Here is a 22,313-nt window from a genome sequence, read left to right on the forward strand (position 1 = left end):
GTAGGATTAACCAGACTGCCAAGTGTCTAAAAGCAAAACAAAGGCTAAAAACTTGAAGTTGTGCCACTAGTAGCCTTTTTGTTATTGTATCATGGTCACTGAGAAAATATTAAATCACTGGGAAAGCACAGGAATTTGGAGTTAGAGACATATAGTTTATTGCTATTAATTTTTGTGATTTAAGAAAATTGCATACCTTTCTCAGTGTGTGTGTGTATCTTGAAATGTGTAAAATGACAGTGATGATACATCTTAATCAGGTTAGTTATGAGGATTAATTAAAATAAAGCTTGATGTGTACTATGTATCACTAAATAAATAGTAGTTCCTTTCACTTTCTTACCCCTGACTGCCTGCTGTTGGATGACACTTCCCCAGTATAGAGCAGTCCCATTGTGTATAAATATTATTTATACTAAATTCTTTTACCTTGATTCTGCCATTTATTTATTTAGTTCTTGTTGTATGTTTAATTTTTAAAATTTGTGTATAGAAACAGCACATGAATACATGCTGTTTGAAGAAATTCGAAGCAAGATAATTGAGAAGCATGTGGAGTAAAAAATAAAAAGCGTTCTTTAACCACTCCTGACTTCCACGTTTCTCTCCTTGAAGATAACCATGATCATAAGTATGGAATATTGCTTTAGGCCTTTTTAATGTATGGCATTTACTCAGTATAAATCATTCATGCGTACTGTACTTAAAAAAAAATTAACCGTATCTATGTATTTTGGCAAGTATTCTATGTGACTACATAAATTTACTTTGTTCCATTTAAGAGTGCTATGTAGTATTCTATTGTACCTTGGAATTTATGTAACCTTTTCCATGTTGCTGTCCACTGCTAAGGCTTATAAATGGAAAGCCTTGAAGTAATAAGTAAAATATAAAAGTAATTTTTCAAGTGTTTAATTTATAAATAATTTAAATTTCAGTATGCCATGTTTATAAGGAAGCGTAATGACTACTCTTATTGATTGTGAGAGTATAATTTGGTATGACTTTTGAAGGGTAATTTGTTGGTAACAAGCAGAATTTTAAAATGGATAATTTTTAGATTCAGCATGTCCATTTCTAGGTATGTTATCCTATAGAAATTCTTCTTCTAGGTTTTTGCTATACAGTAATACTTGCACATGTGTAAGAAGACATTCACTTCACTGTTATTTGAAAGAGTGAAAAATTGTTAACATCCTAAATTCATATATGTCACAAATATTTTCTACTAGACTCTACCTTTCTTTTAATTTACTGATGCTCTCTTTCATCATGTCAGTATTTTTAATTTTTAACATAGTCTGCTCTTTATGTCTTCTAGATAGTGTATTTTTTCTTAGCAAAATTTTTCTTACCCCAAAATTTTGAAAAGAAATTTTTTCCTTTATTTTCTTGTAGGACTTTTATAATTGTGTTTTTCTTAAATATGTAATCCATCTTCAGTGTTTTTTGCACATGATATCTTGGGATATCAGTTAGTATTGCATTGATTGTATTGATGAATTCGTGATGAAATATTTACACTATTGTGTCTTTTTGTCTAGGAGCTTGGCATGTGTTTCCATTTATTCAAGCTTTCCTTTATGTCCTTTCATAAAATTTAATAATTTTCTTCCAGTTAAGTTTATTTTTATATGTTTCCAAGTCTTTGTTGTTTTCTTCCTAAGGTAATTGCTAAGGTATTCCCATGAGATTTTTGATGTATTGTTTTGATGTGGCCATAAATTTATTATTTATTTAACATTCAAGTTTGTTATATTAAGTAAATCTCTCTACTTTTTTTTTTTTAGTCCAGCATCCCATCTACACTTTTCTATAAAGCACCCACATACACTTTCCTGGGAATACTACACTATGTTTCAATGTAAAGCTCACCTTGTAATGAGATTGATTGAAAATAGGATCAGTATGGAATTTATGCTACAAGTGAGTATTAAAGCTAAGAACTTAACAGTTGTAAAGAAGGATCTGTATGTGTATAATCTGAATACTAATTTGTAGAATAACCAGAGCATCTGGGTTTATTTCTGGAGTTCTGCTACTAATTGGATGATTGCCTACTAAGTAACCTGTGCTTTTTGTTTCTTGTTCCTCAGGTTTAGGATGGGTGTCAGTTCATGACCCACTTAGTGCAGGATTATTATGAAGATAAAATTAGAATGTGAGGGTGAAAGTTATTCCTTTTTATGCATATCATTTTATGTTCAGCATTATTTAGAATAGTATGGATGGAGTCAGAAATGTCTTCAGTAGAAAAAAGCAAACCTATCTAAAAGAATTTTTTTTTTTTTAGCTATTACCAAATTCTGCCATATACTTTCAGCAAGTTTTGCTGTAAGTAGTTGAGGTAGTAGAAACAAGATGTATTATAAATCTCCAGCTGTTTTTTTCCCATTGATAATGTTCTTGGATGTGAGTGAAAAATAACTTCTGAATAATTTAAAAAGCATTTAAAATTTGCCCCAGAGTTAAGTTTCTTTAATCCTTCTGTCCTTTTCTTTGCCTCTAAAGGACAGAAATATTAAATGAGAGAGAGAGCATAATGAGCCTGTCAACTAATTATAGAGTGATATATATCCTAATGAGTGCTTTCAACATCTTAAATAATTTCTCTATGTAAAGCTCATAGCACAGTAAGAGGTATTATACATTATTCTTACTGTACTTCTTAGAAGTGCAATATTCACTGTTTATCCAGATCATCATTAAAATTCAATTATGTTTAGAGATAGAATGGTTTTGTGATTTGGCTTAATGCTTTAAGTTTTTGCATGTTTCTACTGATAATTATCTTTAGAGCAATCTATGTAGTAAGTGAAATTATTGTCTTTTATAATTGACTAATAAAGTTACAGTGCAAAGTGGGTATAGTACAGAATTGAAAACAATGCATATTAATGTTATGCAAACTTACTCAATGGTGCTTTTATCCTTATAGGTTTTCAATAAACTGTTAAGTTTGGCTAGTACTGCTTCATCTCAGAAGTTCCAGTCACATATGTGGAGTCAGATGTTGGTTTCCACATCTGGGTTTTTGAAATCCATCTCAAATGTTTCTGGCAAAGACATCCAGCCTTTAATAAAGCAGTGGGTGTATCCTTTTCAATAGCAGTGCAGCAAAAGTGGGGAGGGAATAAGGTTATATATGTAAGGGGAAGGAGGAAGAAGAGGGATTTGGAGGATGAAAGGAGGTAAGAAATATTTAAATTTCTAAATTATAGTAAAAATAACCAGAACTGTAAATCATTTCTTTTAAGAAACCTACCTGATCATTGAGATACATACACAAACATTTTTATTTGTAAAATTTGGCATACATTTTTAGTACTTTTTAGTGTGTGATTTTAGCATTAGATTTGTTGGCGGGGGGAAGTATATAATCCACCAGACAGGTGTGTGCAATTACTCGTAAAGTGCAATGGTTTGGTTGCTTTTAAATGTGGTTAGAGGTTGGCATAGCTTAAGTAGTATCTTGGAACTTCTCAGTTTTTACATTTTTCATTTCAAAATACTATCACATTAATAACCCAGTAAAGTGGTTTTGCTTCTTTCAAAACACAAATTTCTTAACGTTTCAGAAATTTTGTTTAAATCTGGGTTAACATTTTCACAAGAATTTTGAATACTATGCCACCTGGTTTACAGTGAAATGTGCTCTGAAGCTTTGAACTGGTGGGAATACATTTGAAAATTATACTACCATAATGAATCATTTATTTTGTTAAGTATATATTCATTTCAGTATGCAAAGATCCCTTTACAATTCTTCAGAGACCAGAGTGGAGTGGTAAAATTTTATGGAAGTTTTGCATTTAATAGAAAACGAAATGTCTTGGAATTGGAAATAAAACAAGATTATACATCTCCTGGAACTCAGAAATATGTGGTAGGTTTATTCCAAAATGGCCTGTTGCAATGCTTACTTCGCTGTTTCAGTATAGGAAGGGTTATGGGTGGGGAGCTGGTTAGAAGTTTCATAATGGGATTTTGTTTGCAAAGAATGAAAATAGGAAAACACCAAGTGTAAATGAAGGTAAGAGTGACTATAGATGAAGATTACAGGAGAACAGATTTGCCCAGTTTTCTCCTCCTTTGGTACCAATTACCTTCCTGTGCCTCCAGATACACATCTTGTACAGTACTATTTTATATCTTGGTATATATACCTGTACACATAAGAATACATACTGGTATTTTTCTAGGACTGTCTTTGAATTAGTATGTTTCTTTTTAAAGGGACCACTTAAAGTGACAGTGCAAGAGTTAGATGGATCCTTCAATCATACATTGCAAATTGAAGAAAACAGCCTTAAACATGATATACCCTGCCATTCCAAAAGCAGAAGGTAGGCATTGAATCATGACTATAAGTGAAGTTTATAGTACAACTGTAAGTCTCACAGATTAAAATGCCAAAATAAAAATCCTAATATTTTGGGTAGAGAACAATGTTACCTTTATCTTTTTTCCCCCATTTATTTGGTTAATACTTTGACAACATTTTTTTTTTTTTTTTTTTTAATAATTATTTTTTATTGAAGGGTAGTTGACACACACTATTACATTACATGAGTTTCAAGTGTACAACACAGTGGTAGAACATTTATATACATAATTCTAGGTTCCAGCTATCACCCTACCAGGCTGTTACAATATCTTGACTATATTCCTTATGCTATACCTTACATCCCGGTTACTAATGTATTTTACCATTGGAAGTCTGTCCTTTTTTTTTTTTTTTTTTTTTTGTGAGGGCATCTCTCATATTTATTGATCAAATGGTTGTTAACGACAATAAAATTCTGTATAGGGGAGTCAATGCTCAATGCACAATCATTATTCCACCCCAAGCCTAATTTTTGTCAGTCTCCAATCTTCTGAGGCATAACAAACAAGTTTTTACATGTAGAACAAATTCTTACATAATGAATAAGTTACATAGTGAACAGTACAAGGGCAGTCATCACAGAAACTTTCGGTTTTGCTCATGCATTATGAACTCTAAACAGTCAGTTCAAATATGAATACTCATTTGGTTTTTATACTTGATTTATATGTGGATACCACATTTCTCTCTTTATTATTATTATTTTTAATAAAATGCTGAAGTGGTAGGTAGATACAAGATAAAGGTAGAAAACATAGTTTAGTGTTGTAAGAGAGCACATGTAGATGATCAGGTGTGTGCCTGTAGACTATGTGTTAATCCCAGCTAGACCAGGGCAATAAAACATCCACGTATGCAGAAGATTTCTCTCAGAACGGGGGGGTGAGGTTCTAAGCCTCACCTCTGTTGATCCCCAATTTCTCACCTGATGGCCCCCCTGCGACTGTGCCTGTCTTAGGTTGTTCCTCCCTTGAGGAATCTTACCCGTCTCTGGCTAACCAGCTTTGACAACATTTTTATCCATAGAATTTAATCACTAATTTAAAAATTTAAGTTTGAGAATCCTTTATTTTGTAGGGGAAGGGGGAGGTAGAATGGAAATGTGAGTTTTCGGAGCCAGGAAAAATTCAAGAAAAATTGCTTAGGTTTATGCTTATTAGTCTCACTGGAGTAATCTATTCAGGAAATATTGGGAAATGATCACTAAATATGAAGGAAGGAGCTGAATACGTGTCATGAAAGCCCTTGTGTCTTCTTTATTATTGTCTCTCTCTTCTCTGTATCACCACCATACCTTTACAGAACATTCTTGATGTCTTTCAAAGACACGTTGTCAGTTTATTTTAAAAAGTCTAGAAGTTCATCTTTTTATGTAATATATTTTTCTTTACCACTCTTTTCTTTTTACTCAGCCATTTGCATGTACTTTGAATAGTGAAAGATGAGAACATTTTTTTTTATTAAGTTATCATTGATATACACTCTTATGAAGATTTCAGATGAGAACATTTTTGTGCTTTGCTGGTGGAAAATGTAGTAGTATCAAAATTTCAGGAAACAAGTCTTATATTCATTTGAGACTTTACATTGTAGACTTACTATAGACTAGACTACATTAGGTCATCTCAGACAGATGAGAATGTCACTTGATTTTGACAGTCGTCTGAGAGCTTGATTCTGAAATGTCCCTGTAACCATTCTTTCTCTGTGAAGATTCTTAGTTCAGAGTGAAATCCCCCCTTTTTTGTGCTGTCTGCCTTTGAAATTGGGAACATCTGATAGCTATCCTTTGCATAGCATTTCCTCTTGTTTTTCTTCCATATGTCGTTTGGGTATTCTTTGGTGTGAGGAGCACAGGAAGCCTCTATCCTGTTGCCTGTTTTTATTTGTCCTCATCCGTATTTTTAGTCTGGTATCCAGTAGATTTTGTGATTTAGGAGTAATTTGCATGGAAGCAGTTGTTTTTATTTTGGCATATCTTAAATCTTTTGGATATTAATTGTATTAATTAGTACTGTTAAGATGTTTTATAGTAAATCATTTATTTCATTTCATATAGGATAGCACCTTCCCAATATATAGCACATGTTCAGAATTATTCATGTCTCATTTTAGGCCTGGTTAATTTTTCATTTTTTTTAATAAAGAATTTCTTTACTGATAGGTCTCTTATCTTTTCTATATAAAACTGCAGCTACAAGTTCTTAGGAATATATGTATGCTTTAAGTTACATTTAATTATGTATTTCTGCTTTTTATTAAACTGATCCGGGAGACATTTCAATATCATTTACTTCATTCCCTTCAGCTTCAAAATAGATTTTGTTGTGTTTAAATTCATCCTCAGGATATCTTCATCCTCAGGATATCTCTCAATGTGTGAGATCTTTAATTTGAACATCAGCAGCTATTTTTCTCCTTTCAGAATTAGAAATGTCACAATTTTCAAACTTACTTTTCCTTAAATGTAGGAATAAGAAGAAAAAAATTCCACTGATGAATGGAGAAGAAGTTGATATGGACCTTTCTGCAATGGAGTAAGTTAGTTTAAACATGTATTTTCTGCCTTCTCATTTGTCTGTTATGTATATCTGAAAGTATGTAAATGTCCTAAATTAGTGCTTTTAAAACTTTTGAAAGACAGTGGAAGCCTTATGTTAAAGACAAATCTTCATAAAATCATAATTCATCAAAAAGAGAAAAGTAAATTTAGCCTGGTCCAGGTGAAATTAAGAAGAAATACAGGATGGCTGTGGAGTGGGCACAGCTATGGATTAGCAGGTTTTTTACACCCCTGTTGTCCTCTGGAGCAGTGCTTCTCAAATTACCCAAAATGAGAAATTTGGTCTTATTCCCCTATCTTCACATCACATAATTACAGATTGAAATCCCCAAATTAATATTTTCAGATGGAATTTCTTTGTGATGTTTATCTTCTTATCCTTGGAGATAAATTTTTTTTTTTTTTTTTTTTTTTTTTTGGTTGTTGTTGTTAGGGCATCTCTCATTTTTATTGATCAAATGGTTGTTAACAACAATAAAATTCTGTATAGGGGAGTCAATGCTCAATGCACAATCATTAATCCACCCCAAGCCTAATTTTCGTCAGTCTCCAATCTTCTGAAGCATAACGAACAAGTTCTTACATGGTGAACAAATTCTTACATAGTGAATAAGTTACATGGTGAACAGTACAAGGGCAGTCATCACAGAAACTTTTGGTTTTGCTCATGCATTATGAACTATAAACAGTCAGTTCAAATATGAATACACATTTGATTTTTATACTTGATTTATATGTGGATACCACATTTCTCTCTTTATTATTTTTAATAAGATGCTGAAGTGGTAGGTAGATACAACATAAAGGTAGAAAACATAGTTTAGTGTTGTAAGAGAGCAAATGTAGATGATCAGGTGTGTGCCTGTAGACTATGTGTTAATCCAAGCTAGACAAGGGCAATAAAACATCCACATATGCAGAAGATTTCTCTCAGAACAGGGGGGGTGAGGTTCTAAGCCTCACCTCTGTTGATCCCCAATTTCTCACCTGATGACCCCCCTGCGACTGTGCCTGTCTTAGGTTGTTCCTCCCTTGAGGAATCTTACCCGTCTCTGGCTAACCAGTCATCTTCCGGGGCCACACAGGGAAATGTTAAGTTGGTAAGTGAGAGAGAAGCCTTATTGTTTGAAATGGTTAGCTTTTTATTTCTTTGCATATTTATGCCCTGTGGCTTCTATGCCCAGCATTTGTCTTGAGGTATCTTTACCACTTGGAGGAGTTATGATACTCAGTAAATTTGATATGAGGCACGAATTCTATTTAAGAATTCGTTGTAATTAGGAAGGAAGAAGAAAAGCTATAGAAGTAGCAGGCGGGAGAAAACATGGGAAGATTGATTATTTCTTTGACATATCTTCTTGTAGAGTAACTTCAGCATGTATAGATTTTAAGCTACTACTTAAATTGCGCACACACATTAACATAATAGGAGTATAGTTACATAACCAAAGCATACCTGTAATTACCAGCCATCTCCAGTGAAACCAAGAAAACCAGTTAGGCACCCTAGGCATTTGTGAAAACTTATCAATGATATGATGGTTATTATCTAACTGAATTTGAATAGTTTGAGAAAAATCAGACAAATTAAAACAACCCATTCCTGGGCACTGTTCACATCCCATATGTTCTTTTAACAGTAAATAGTCTGTAGTTGTAAGATTTTGGAGCGCTACAATTTGCACTTCTCCTAATTCTTGGTTGAGTTCCAACAGTATAGATCCAGTCAAATTTGTTGTTTTACTGTATGCACAGGCCAGCTTAGATATCTCCTTCATTCCCATGGCAAGTCCAGGAGCTGGTGGGATGAGTGCATCTACAGCTGTAGCAGTGCGTGGATCTTTGTTGGGGTTTTTTGATGATCATCTTCTGGCATGAGTCTTCCCGAGAGTGCTGATGTTGGAAGTTCTCTTTCATATCGTTTCTTAGTTCATTTTCGGGGTAGCCAAATTAGGCTTTGATCCTCTGTATAAACACAAACAGACCCTTTGCCTACACTTTTATATGTCCTTTATATCATTGTGTAGAACTCATTAGAGGTCACCACATAGGAACTGCATTTTTTTTTTTTTAATCATTAATCTACACTTACATGACGAATACTTACGAATACTTTGTTTACTAGGCTCTCCCCTATACCAGGTCCCCCCTATATACTCCTTTACAGTCACTGTCCATCAGCGTAGCAACCTGTTGTAGAATCACTACTTGTCTTCTCTGTGTTGTACAGCCCTCCCCTTTCTCCCACCCCGCTATGGATGCTAATCTTAATACCCCCCTACTTCTCCCCCCCTTATCCCTCCCTACCCACCCATCCTCCCCAGTCCCTTTCCCTTTGGTACCTGTTAGTCCATTCTTGAGTTCTGTGATTCTGCTGCTGTTGTGTTCCTTCAGTTTTTCCTTTGTTCTTATATTCCACAGATGAGTGAAATCATTTGGTATTTCTCTTTCTCTGCTTGGCTTGTTTCACTGAGCAAAATACCCTCCAGCTCCATCCATGTTGCTGCAAATGGTTGGATTTGCCCTTTTCTTATGGCTGAGTAGTATTCCATTGTGTATATGTACCACATCTTCTTTATCCATTCATCTATCGATGGACATTTAGGTTGCTTCCAATTCTTGGCTATTGTAAATAGTGCTGCGATAAACATAGGGGTGCACTGATCTTTCTCATACTTGATTGCTGCATTCTTAGGGTAAATTCCTAGGAGTGCAATTCCTGGGTCAAATGGTAAGTCTGTTTTGAGCATTTTGATGTACCTCCATACTGCTTTCCACAATGGTTGAACTAACTTACATTGCCACCAGCAGTGTAGGAGGGTTCCCCTTTCTCCACAGCCTCGCCAACATTTGTTGTTGTTTGTCTTTTGGATGGCAGCCATCCTTACTGGTGTGAGGTGATACCTCATTGTAGTTTTAATTTGCATTTCTCTGATAATTAGCGATGTGGAGCATCTTTTCATGTGTCTGTTGGCCATCTGTATTTCTTTTTTGGAGAACCGTCTGTTCAGTTCCTTTGCCCATTTTTTAATTGGGTTATTTGTTTTTTGTTTGTTGAGGCGTGTGAGCTCTTTATATATTCTGGACGTCAAGCCTTTATCGGATGTGTCATTTTCAAAGATATTCTCCCATACTGTAGGGTTTCTTTTTGTTCTATTGATGGTGTCTTTTGCTGTACAGAAGCTTTTCAGCTTAATATAGTCCCACTTGTTCATTTTTGCTGTTGTTTTCCTTGCCCGGGGAGATATGTTCAAGAAGAGGTCACTCATGTTTATGTCTAAGAGGTTTTCGCCTATGTTTTCTTCCAAGAGTTTAATGGTTTCATGACTTACATTCAGGTCTTTGATCCATTTTGAGTTTACTTTTGTATATGGGGTTAGACGATGGTCCAGTTTCATTCTCCTACATGTAGCTGTCCAGTTTTGCCAGCACCATCTGTTGAAGAGACTGTCATTTCGCCATTGTATGTCCATGGCTCCTTTATCAAATATTAATTGACCATATATGTCTGAGTTAATGTCTGGATTCTCTAGTCTGTTCCATTGGTCTGTGGCTCTGTTCTTGTGCCAGTACCAAATTGTCTTGATTACTATGGCTTTATAATAGAGCTTGAAGTTGGGGAGTGAGATCCCCCCTACTTTATTCTTCTTTCTCAGGATTGCTTTGGCTATTCGGGGTCTTTGGTGGTTCCATATGAATTTTTGAATTATTTGATCCAGTTCATTGAAGAATGTTGCTGGTAGTTTCATAGGGATCGCATCAAATCTGTATATTGCTTTGGGCAGGATGGCCATTTTGACGATATTAATTCTTCCTAGCCATGAGCATGGGATGCGTTTCCATCTGTTAGTGTCCCCTTTAATTTCTTTTAAGAGTGACTTGTAGTTTTCAGAATATAAGTCTTTCACTTCTTTGGTTAGGTTTATTCCTAGGTATTTTATTTTTTTTGATGCAATTGTGAATGGAGTTGTTTTCCTGATTTCTCTTTCTGTTGGTTCATTGTTGGTATATAGGAAAGCCACAGATTTCTGTGTGTTGATTTTGTATCCTGCAACTTTGCTGTATTCCGATATCAGTTCTAGTAGTTCTGGGGTGGAGTCTTTAGGGTTTTTTATGTACAGTATCATGTCATCTGCAAATAGTGACAGTTTGACTTCTTCTTTGCCAATCTGGATTCCTTGTATTTTTTTGTTTTGTCTGATTGCCGTGGCTAGGACCTCTAGTACAATGTTAAATAACAGTGGGGAGAGTGGGCATCCCTGTCTAGTTCCCGATCTCAGCGGAAATGCTTTCAGCTTCTCGCTATTCAATATAATGTTGGCTGTGGGTTTTTCATAGATGGCCTTTATTATGTTGAGGTACTTGCCCTCTATTCCCATTTTGCTGAGAGTTTTTATCATGAATGGATGTTGAACTTTGTCAAATGCTTTTTCAGCATCTATGGAGATGATCATGTGGTTTTTGTCTTTCTTTTTGTTGATGTGGTGGATGATATTGATGGACTTTCGAATGTTGTGCCATCCTTGCATCCCTGGGATGAATCCCACTTGGTCATGGTGTACGATGGTTTTGATGTATTTTTGAATTCGGTTTGCTAAAATTTTGTTGAGTATTTTTGCGTCTACGTTCATCAGGGATATTGGTCTATAGTTTTCTTTTTTGGTGGTGTCTTTGCCTGGTTTTGGTATTAGGGTGATGTTAGCTTCATAGAATGAGTTTGGGAGTATCCCCTCCTCTTCTATTTCTTGGAAAACTTTAAGGAGAATGGGTATTATGTCTTCCCTGTATGTCTGATAAAATTCCGAGGTAAATCCATCTGGCCCGGGGGTTTTGTTCTTTGGTAGTTTTTTGATTACCGCTTCAATTTCGTTGCTGGTAATTGGTCTGTTTAGATTTTCTGTTTCTTTTTGGGTCAGTCTTGGAAGGTTGTATTTTTCTAGGAAGTTGTCCATTTCTCCTAGGTTTCCCAGCTTGTTAGCATATAGGTTTTCATAGTAGTCTCTAATAATTCTTTGTATTTCTGCGGGATCTGTTGTGATTTTTCCTTTCTCATTTCTGATACTGTTGATTTGTGTTGACTCTCTTTTCCTCTTAATAAGTCTGGCTAGAGGCTTATCTATTTTGTTTATTTTCTCGAAGAACCAGCTCTTGGTTTCATTGATTTTTGCTATTGTTTTATTCTTCTCAATTTTATTTATTTCTTCTCTGATCTTTATTATGTCCCTCCTTCTGCTGACCTTAGGCCTCATTTGTTCTTCTTTTTCCAATTTTGATAGTTGTGACATTAGACCGTTCATTTGGGATTGCTCTTCCTTTTTTAAATATGCTTGGAGTGCTATATACTTTCCTCTTAAGACTGCTTTTGCTGCGTCCCACAGAAGTTGGGGCTTAGTGTTGTTGTTGTCATTTGTTTCCATATATTGCTGGATCTCCATTTTGATTTGGTCATTGATCCATTGATTATTTAGGAGCGTGTTGTTTAGCCTCCATGTGTTTGTGAGCCTTTTTGCTTTCTTTGAACAGTTTATTTCTAGTTTAATGCCTTTGTGGTCTGAAAAGTTGGTTGGTAGGATTTCAATCTTTTGGAATTTACTGAGGCTCTTTTTGTGTCCTAGTATGTGGTCTATTCTGGAGAATGTTCCATGTGCACTTGAGAAGAACGTGTATCCTGTTGCTTTTGGATGTAGAGTTCTGTAGATGTCTATTAGGTCCATCTGTTCTAGTGTGTTGTTCAGTGCCTCTGTGTCCTTACTTATTTTCTGTCTGGTGGATCTGTCCTTTGGAGTGAGTGGTGTGTTGAAGTCTCCTAGAATGAATGCATTGCATTCTATTTCCTCCTTTAGTTCTGTTAATATTTGTTTCAGGTATGTTGGTGCTCCTGTATTGGGTGCATATATATTTATAATGGTTATATCCTCTTGATGGACTGAGCCCTTTATCATTATGTAATGTCCTTCTTTGTCTTTTGTTACTTTCTTTATTTTGAAGTCTGTTTTGTCTGATACCAGAATTGCAACACCTGCTTTCTTCTCTCTGTTGTTTGCTTGAAATATCTTTTTCCATCCCTTGACTTTAAGTCTGTGCGCGTCTTTGGGTTTGAGGTGAGTCTCTTGTAAGCAGCATATGGATGGATCTTGCTTTTTTATCCATTCTATTACTCTGTGTCTTTTGATTGGTGCATTCAGTCCATTTACATTTAGGGTGATTATTGAAAGGTATGAATTTATTGCCATTGCAGGCTTTAAGTTTGTGGTTACCAAAGGTTTAGGGTTAGCTTCTTTACTGTCTTACTGTCTAACTTAACTCGCTTGTTGAGCTATTATAAACACAATCTGATGATTCTTTATTTCTCTCCCTTCTTATTCCTCCTCCTCCCTTCTTCATATGTTGGGTGTTTTGTTGTGTGCTCTTTTTAGGAGTGCTCCCATCTAGAGCAGTCCCTGTAGGATGCCCTGTAGAGGTGGTTTGTGGGAGGCAAATTCCCTCAACTTTTGCTTGTCTGGGAATTGTTTAATCCCTCCTTCATATTTAAATGATATTCGTGCTGGATACAGTAGTCTTGGTTCGAGGCCCTTCTGTTTCATTGCATTAAGTATATCATGCCATTCTCTTCTGGCCTGTAGGGTTTCTGTTGAGAAGTCTGATGATAGCCTGATGGGTTTTCCTTTGTAGGTAACCTTTTTTTTCTCTCTGGCTGCTTGTAATACTTTGTCCTTGTCTTTGATCTTTGCCATTTTAATTATTATGTGTCTTGGTGTTGCCCTCCTTGGATCCCTTGTCATGGGAGTTCTGTGTACCTCTGTGGTCTGAGAGGCCATTTCTTCCCCTAGTTTGGGGAAATTTTCAGCAATTATTTCTTCAAAGACATTTTCTATCCCCTTTTCTCTCTCTACTTCTTCTGGAATGCCTATGATTCTTAAATTATTTCTTTTATATTGATCACTCAGCTCTCTTAAAATTCTTTCATTCCTGGAGATCCTTTTATCTCTCTCTGCATCAGCTTCTCTGCGTTCCTGTTCTCTGTTTTCTAGTCCATTAATGGTCTCTTGCATCTCGTCCATTCTGTTTTGAAGTCCTTCCAGAGCTTGTTTTATTTCTGAATTCTCCTTCCTTAGTTCTTGCATATTTCTCTGCAAGTCCATCAGCATGGTTATGACTTTTGTTTTGAATTCTTTTTCAGGTAGACTGGCTAAATCTATCTCCCCAGATTCCTTCTCAGGGGAAGATGTAGCAGATGCCGAAGCTGTCTGGGTTAGTCTTGTCTGAATCATATTTTTTTGCCTTTTCATGTTGACAGGTGCTATTGACTGTCAGCTGGGAGGGCCAAAATTTTCACTTACTACTGGCCTTTCTTTACTGGGGCAACTGCGACCCCTAGTGGCTTGTGTTGGGTAATTGCGTGTAGAGTGGGTCTTTGTGTCTTGCCTGGCCGGAAGGGAGAAATTTCCCTTTCTGTGGGCGGAATTTGTCTCAGGCTGCTTCTCTGCTTTCGCAGCGCCCGGTGGGGTGATGGATGGGGGGGCTGCTTGACTGTTTGCCTCCGTGAGGGGTCTCAGAGCTGTTGCCCAGGGGGTTAGTGCACCCGGTTTTCCCTGTAATTTCCAGCTGCTGTACTGTGACCTGGGTTGTTTCCGTCAAGCTGTTAAGTCCCTGTCCCTTTAAGACTTTCAAAAAAAGCCCCCGCTTTTCTTTGTCACAGGGGCATCAGCTTCAGCACCCGCTCTGATGTCTACCCCCTGTTCTCCCAGTATCCAGGGCCCCCTGGGCATATACTGTGTCTGCGCTCTGGCCCGGATGGCTGGGGCTGGGTGTTCGGCAGTCCTGGGCTCCGTCTCCCTCCCGCTCTGCCTATTGTTCTCCCGCCGGGAGCTGGGGGGAGGGGCGCTCGCGTCCCGCAGGGCCGGGGCTTGTATCTTACCCCCTTCGCGAGGCGCTGGGTTCTCGCTGGTGTAGCTGCAGTCTGGCCACTGTCCTGCGTCTTCTGGTCTCTCTTTTAGGGCTAGTTGTGTTTGTTGTATTTTCAAAAGTATATATGTTTTTGGGAGGAGATTCCCACTGTCCTACTCACGCCGCCATGTTGGCTCCGCCTCTGGAGATAAATTTTTAACAAGCTAATGTGCATGCCACTGACTTGGGGATCTTCTTAAAATGAAATTTATGATCTAGCACTAGCTTGCATTTCTAATGAGCTCTCAGGTGATACTGATTTTCTTTGTCTTTGAACAAGTTCCAGGGTGCTTTGAGCCTTTCTATATTTGCAAAACACAATTTAAATATCACTGTTCTAAATTTTAGGTGTTAATATTTATTAATTAATTTCATTTTTAAGTATAATATTGCTCAAGCTTTATTTTGTCCATCCATATTGTGCCTTTATATGTTTTATATAAAACACCTGTAATTATTAAAGAACAGATGTAATTACAGCTAACTTGGTTGTTAGTACTGTTTTTATACTATTTATTTAATTTTTCCATATCAAGTACCTGCCTTACCCTTACTATTGAGTGAAGCACCCAGTAGTATTTGGTGAATTGAAATTAATATTTCAAGTGATCTTTTTTCTTTTTTAATGAAAGTATCATTGGTATGTAATCTTATGTTGGTTTCAAATATACAACACAGTGTTTCAGCAATTACCCATATTATTAAATCCTCACCCCCTCTAGTGCAGTTACTATCTCTTAGTGTAGCAAGATGTTAAAGAGTCATTGAGTATATTTTCCATGCTGTACTACCATCCCTGTGACCAACTTATATTGTGATTGCAAATTACTGTGCTCCTTTATGTCCTTTTATCTTTCCACTACCCTTCCCAACCCCTCCCTCTTGGTAACCAATAGTCCCTTCTCGGTGTCTGTGAGTTTACTGCTATTTTGTTCCTTCTGTTTTGCTTTGTTTTTATACTCCACAAATAAGTGAAATCATATGGTATTTGTCTTTTTCCGCCTGGCTTATTTCACTGAGCATAATATCAGGTGATGTTCTTTTGGTAAAAGTGTTGACACAGAGTAGAGTTTTTTTTTGATGAAGCATTGATAGACTATTTTTTAAATTACTTGTTATTTCAAGAAGTTCATGAGGATAAACTCATGATATGCCTCCAGATAGTGTTCGAAAATGGTGATCGTGAGTCTAGCATTTAAAAAAGTAATATTAAAAGTCTGTTAAACAAACTAATTTATTAAAATAAATCAATTCAGTTTATAGTCACAGATTGATTTCTAGTAAAAGGTGGCATTTATAGCCATAATTAATATTAGGTTATAGAAATGACATGGAGAAATTTGGTCTCATTCCCCTTTTTCACATCACATAATCAGAAGTCAAAATCCCAAATAATATCTTCAGATGGAATTTGTTTGTGATGATTATCTTCTTATCCTTGGAGACCTTTTTATTTTTTAGCAAGACTGATAATAGATTGGACATTGTGAGAGAGTTGAAATATGTTAAACATAATGAGAAAGTTGTCAGTGTGATTAAAAAAAATGAATACAGTAAAATTTCAGGCAGTTTTGAATACTACATGTAAAAGGCAACCTGGTTAATAAGTGCTTTGTTTTTTAAATGTATAAAATTGAAAAAATAAATAAAAATGAAAATTGTATTTTCTTTCAGTGCTGATTCACCTTTGCTGTGGATAAGGATAGACCCAGATATGTCGGTACTGAGAAAAGTCGAATTTGAACAAGCAGATTTTATGTGGCAGTACCAGCTCCGCTATGAGAGGGATGTTGTTGCCCAACAGGAGTCCATTTTGGCCTTGGAAAAGTTCCCTACTCCAGCATCTCGCCTTGCACTCACTGACATACTAGAACAAGAGCAGTGTTTCTACCGAGTGAGAATGTCAGCTTGCTTCTGCCTTGCAAAGGTGAGGTTATGTACAGGGGAAAGAAAACAAGATGACTGCTGCTATTGAAAATGAATTAAAATTCACTGTACTTTTTAATTTAACTTGCTAGCTAGTCCCTTGAAGGCTTTTGCCAAATGTTTAATAAGACCGATTTGAAAAAAACATATTTTGATCTGAAAATAAAGGCATCAAAATTTTATAATTGTCAAGATGAACGTCAGATTTTAACAAAGTAAAAGAATCTTTCACCATTTTATTCAGTCACCAACCACACTGTTAAAGCAAAAAATGTCTTAGGTAAGAAATTCCTTGGTTTTGAGTGATTTTTCACATTATAGTACATGAAATCAGTTCATCTTTATTATCCCACTGTGATGATGATTTCATGTTGGTTTGGGTTTAGTAATCAGTATTAGTGATACATCACTTAAAAATGATAGGTTCTATAATTTAACATGCTAGAAAAGTTAGTTTATTAAGAAAACTAAATATTTTTCTTTAAATGCAAAAAACCCTAAAGGTAGAACATGAAAACCAGAAAAACACAGACAAACATTTGGCCAGAAATACTAGGTTAAAAAGCATCATAATAATAGGCTCATTCCCATTTAGTGACTCTCTTGCCTTCCGCATTGTTAAATCCATTTGTCCAGCATTTCAACAGATTATAATGGTTTAGATTTGTTCTTTCCTTAAAGGTAACTAGTGAGTAGTTGGATTCATATATTCTACTCAGATGTATGTGAGAAAACGTGATTGATTTTCTTTGATAATTATCTGCTAAGGTTATAGTTTTATTGTTTCTTAAAGAGCTTTGTGATTTTTGCATACTAAATTCTTAGGTCCATAAAATTATAGACTATGTTACTTAAAATTAGTTATAATTTCATTATTTTCAGACTTGATTTTTTATATACACTTAAAGTATAAATAGCAAGATGTAGTTTTTCTGGAAAGCATTTTCTTACTTCCTGAATAGTAGCACTGTACTGGGCTTGTTTTTCAGTTAGGATAGATTAAAAACCGTATTTTTAAAATCCATGGTGATGCTTCTATCTGATAAATTTAAAATATTAAAATTACATCTGCCTAAATGGACAAAGACAAACGTATTCAGAATAGAAGCCTTTTGCAAACATGTTTCTTAAAACATAAAAGAATGCTTCAATTTAGAAGCTAACAATAGAAAATAGTTGTAAGTATACATAAGAAATTTTGGGGAGCATTGAGTTTATTTTCTTGGAAATGATAATGAAAGGCTAAAGTGTATTAAATTTCTGAGAATTGAACAGTATTGAAAACTAATCCAGTTGTATTGATAACTTTTAGAAAGCTATTGTATATATTTTAAAATGTATTTGCAGTGGTGATAGAAATTCTTTTGTTTTCTAATTATTTGCAGATTGCAAATTCAATGGTGAACACATGGACAGGACCACCAGCCATGAAGTCACTCTTTACTAGAATGTTTTGTTGCAAAACTTGTCCAAACATTGTGAAAACAAACAATTTTATGAGCTTTCAAAGTTATTTTCTACAGAAGGTACAGTTTACTTTCAAATTTTCTTGTGATTGTATTATACCACTCTCTGTATATATCTCAGTTTAACTTAGGGACTATTCAGATAATAGGTATGTTTACTTTCTTACAAAAGGTTTTGCCATACTCTTTTTTTTTTTGCTAGTAAAATTTTTCCAAAATTTTGATAAGATTGTTCATTAATTTTATGAGCTATGTGCAAGTAACTCACTACCCATATTAAATAACTAAAGTCAATAGAAATAGACAATTTGACCTTCTGGTTGGTTACATGGGGGATAGAGCTGTGGGTCAGTCCTTCTGATGGCAGCCCATCTAAACTGTGGGCAGCAGATTTCATTCAGAGATAGTAGAGCATACAGCTGTGATTTCAGTCCCGGCTGTGTTACTCACCAGCAGTTCGCACAAGGACACATTTCTTAACCCTCTAAGCCTCAGTTTACTTAATTGTAAAATTTATCTTTCTTAGAATTAAATAAGATCATGTATGTGAAATGTTTTACTTTGTCTATCACATAGTAAATTTTCTATAAATGTTAATTTAGAAAGTTGGTTTTGTGATGGAGTCACTAGTTTAGGTCGGGATGTGACCATGGCAGAGTGGTTAGCTTTTGGCAATTTGGAAATTATTTGTAAAATTCTTTTGAGTAATTTAATAATAATGAAGGCAGAGATTAGATTAACTAGATTGAATTTGGAGGAGTGAAAAGCTTATTCTTTCATGAGTTGTTGGTGTTAAAAGAGTCTGAGAAAGGAGACATTTGAGGATAAAGCAGAGCTGAGAAGGGGATATTTTGGATTTGCTTGTATAGAGAGAAGAAAAAACTTGCATAGACAGAAAGAAACTAGTGGAGAGGGAGGGATGAAATATTCAAGTGAGAGCAAGTAAATATAAAAAAGAAAAGATCGAACAGATTTTGGAGGCATTATTAGTGGGTAGGACACAGTTGGGAGGTTAATTTATAAGAGAAGAAATTCCTTTTTCTGAGGGAGGTGAAAAGCAGATTAAAAGTAAGTGAAATAATAGATATTGAGGGGAATGTTAGACACGGTGAGATTCATATATGATAAAGGGAAAAGGAAAAGGATTACCCAGCCACATTGAGACACCTGCTGAGAGTGGAATTATTGATATATTTATAGTGCTTTCACTAAACAAATTCAGAATGATCCAGGTTTGGGGAAGGCCAATATTGGGGTGATGAAAGAAGTCTTTGGCAACCAGTTATTTTATTTTTAAGAACTGAACATTTGATAGTACTCAAACATTGTTCTGCTCTCTCTTTCCATTTCACTAATTTATGGTATGGAAGCAAGTTAATTTCTGTGTCTACCCAGTATGTCAGCTTTGTTATGCCATTGTGTTTCCACATACCAATATTTCATATTGGGAGTTGCGAGCCATTAGTGAGGGGGGGTCATGAAATAAGTTTGGAAAATTTTTTTTGTTTTTAAAATAAAAGTAAACAATAGGTAATACCAGAATGCAACCCATGTAATGAGGGTAGGTATATGGTTATTTGGGTTTAATTTTAGTATGTATATATAGCATTAAAATTGTGTGTATGTGTTTGGTATGTTAGGTTTGGATGTGAATGTATTTCTTACCGTGGGTTGTGGTAAAAAAAATTGGAAAATCAATACTTTTAGACCAGTTAACTTTTCACATAATACTTCTAGTGGCAGAAAGGAGAGAGAGATTAGTATCTAAATCAGATTTGAGTACCAGAAGAGCAGGTAGGCATAGGGCAGATATTTCTGGGGAAAAGAGCCCTTCCTTCAGTTTTTCGTACAACATTAATACTGACTATTGTTACAGTGTTCTAACACTGACTATGCTGTTGCTTCTGGTCCTTCAAACAAGCAAAGGAGCCATGCTCCATTTTATCCCCCAGTTTGGAGGCTGTAGTTATTTTAAATCAGAAGAGGAGATAATCCAGTGTTCACAGTGTACTGAGACTGTGATGTCTATTCATCTGTGGTTTTGCCATGAGTTTAAATAGCTTTGTTTTACTGGTAGATTTTACCAGTGTGTGAGTCAGTTTTCTACCTCCTTAGAAAAGTTGCCTATGAAAATTTGGAAAGAAAATTAGTCTGGATTTCAGAAAACTCACTGGAGAAACAGTGTGTCTTCTCAGACTGATGATTGAACTCTGCTGTCTGCCACATGCCTCTAACCACTGTATCATTTAATTTTAAAAATGATTGTGGAAACTAGGCTCCTGTTTAGAAAGCAACTAGCTAAAATAATCCATCCTAGTAGGTATAGAGTAGGAGTTGAATAATGGCCTATCTAATGTTAAAACCCATACCTTTTCCACTATAAAACACAGATCTAGACTGATATAATTTACATTACATGTACTTTCCTCCAAGTAAAGACAAAGGCACGTGGGCCACAGAGTGCCTTCAGTGAAGCCCTGCTCTTCTCTTTTATTAGAATATTTGAGACATATTCCCAGTGAGAAGGAGTCAAAGTTAGGGGGGGTCAGGCTCCATCTAGATACCTTTGTCAGTCCAGAGTAGCCTTTTTCTACAAGTACTTTGATGAACTGTAGTAATGAAAGAGTTAGATCTACACTTAAAAAAAAAAATTTTTTTTTTTTGTAGACTATGCCAGTTGCAATGGCTTTATTGAGAGATGTTCACAACCTTTGTCCCAAAGAAGTCTTAACATTTATATTAGACTTAATCAAGTACAATGACAACAGAAAGAATAAGGTAAGATATTTTAATGAATATTATAAAACTACCCAGTATTTTAAAGAAATATTTAAGAGATCATTTTGAGTCCATGGTACTTGGAATTTCTAGAGATAGAAATATACAAACATAATTTATAATAGCCAGTGGATGAAAACCATGATTAGTTGGGTTTAACTATTATTCTCTTACCTGTTGTAATGTGTATATAGGAAGTAGTGCATCATATTTTGGAGAGCCAGCTAAAACTCGTTTGGGTGAAGTCTGAAAGTCCAATTTTATTTTATTTCTTTTTTCTTTTATCAAATGATACTCAGAAAGCAGTTCTCTCATGGAATAACTTGTTTATTGATAAATTTGACTTTTTTCTTTTTTGTCATTATGTGTGTTTATTAATTTACTTAGCAACTAGTTATTGAATACCATGTTTCAAAAGTTATTTCACCTTGTTATTCTATCAATCAGCAAATGTTTTTGAGAATATATGCCATGTTAGGCAGTGTACCATGTTAAATAGAAAGAAGAGATGGTAGATGCTATCTCTAATCTCATTGATTCATTTATCGCCTATTGAACAACTGCTGTATATCACAGTCTGATTCTGGGCCCTCAAGAATTAGACCTAATGGGAAATCAGACAATTAAACAGTTAATAGTCATTCATAACTGCGATAGTGGAAGTGCTTTCACACAATTTTCTAGGGGAATTCAGAGGAAGTAGTGCTTTTTTCCAAGAGTAAGGAGAGAAAGACTCAGGAGAGTTTTGTACTTAAGAGTTAACCCTTAAACTGACTTATGAAGATGAATAGGATTTTCCCAGGCTATGAATAGGGCCAGTATAGGAAGGTTATTTTCAGGAAGAAGGAACAGAACATATAAAGACACATGTTGAATTCATAAAAGTTTAATGAAACATTACAACAGTAAAAAAAGTCACAACTGTTTGTTAAAAAATGGTAATTCATCATGAAAATCAGGAAGGCAATTTTTCCTCTTTAAGGCAGTACAGTTATATTCAAATGATTTAAGCTAAAAAGAGTCCTTAAAGAATTAGTGCTTTAAAATAATACATTATAGCTGATAAGCTTTTTCCTTTCCATTTTTGAATACTGTTAAAACTTTTTGGAGGATTCTTTATTTCCTAGTTGGTAGGTTTGTTTTGACTTTTATTTTAAATTTCTTCCTTCCTCTTCACATGAAATTCTTTCATTTGAAGATATAAACTAAGGGTTTGGGATGGTGTCAAATCAGATTATATTCAAAT

General features: G+C 35.2%; 1 protein-coding gene across 12 annotated transcripts in view; it reads left to right on the forward strand.

Annotated features, from left to right (window-relative positions):
* TAF2 (TATA-box binding protein associated factor 2) overlaps nucleotides 1–22,313 on the forward strand; it is a 149,746-nt gene that overhangs the window by 33,529 nt on the left and 93,904 nt on the right. For all 12 annotated transcript variants that reach the window (XR_008996211.1, XR_008996210.1, XM_057497794.1 and 9 more), the window contains 8 exons: nucleotides 1,791–1,926; nucleotides 2,939–3,093; nucleotides 3,772–3,886; nucleotides 4,237–4,346; nucleotides 6,859–6,924; nucleotides 16,572–16,824; nucleotides 18,209–18,349; nucleotides 20,957–21,067. Coding sequence is in view for 10 of the 12 variants with exons in the window: in XM_057497794.1 (XP_057353777.1) it covers nucleotides 1,791–1,926; nucleotides 2,939–3,093; nucleotides 3,772–3,886; nucleotides 4,237–4,346; nucleotides 6,859–6,924; nucleotides 16,572–16,824; nucleotides 18,209–18,349; nucleotides 20,957–21,067 (1,087 nt within the window). In the remaining 2 variants the exon portion in view is untranslated. The remainder of the gene's footprint in view (nucleotides 1–1,790; nucleotides 1,927–2,938; nucleotides 3,094–3,771; nucleotides 3,887–4,236; nucleotides 4,347–6,858; nucleotides 6,925–16,571; nucleotides 16,825–18,208; nucleotides 18,350–20,956; nucleotides 21,068–22,313) is intronic.

The sequence above is a fragment of the Manis pentadactyla genome, chromosome 3 (assembly GCF_030020395.1).
Source record: "Manis pentadactyla isolate mManPen7 chromosome 3, mManPen7.hap1, whole genome shotgun sequence".
NCBI classification, from domain to species: domain Eukaryota; kingdom Metazoa; phylum Chordata; class Mammalia; order Pholidota; family Manidae; genus Manis; species Manis pentadactyla.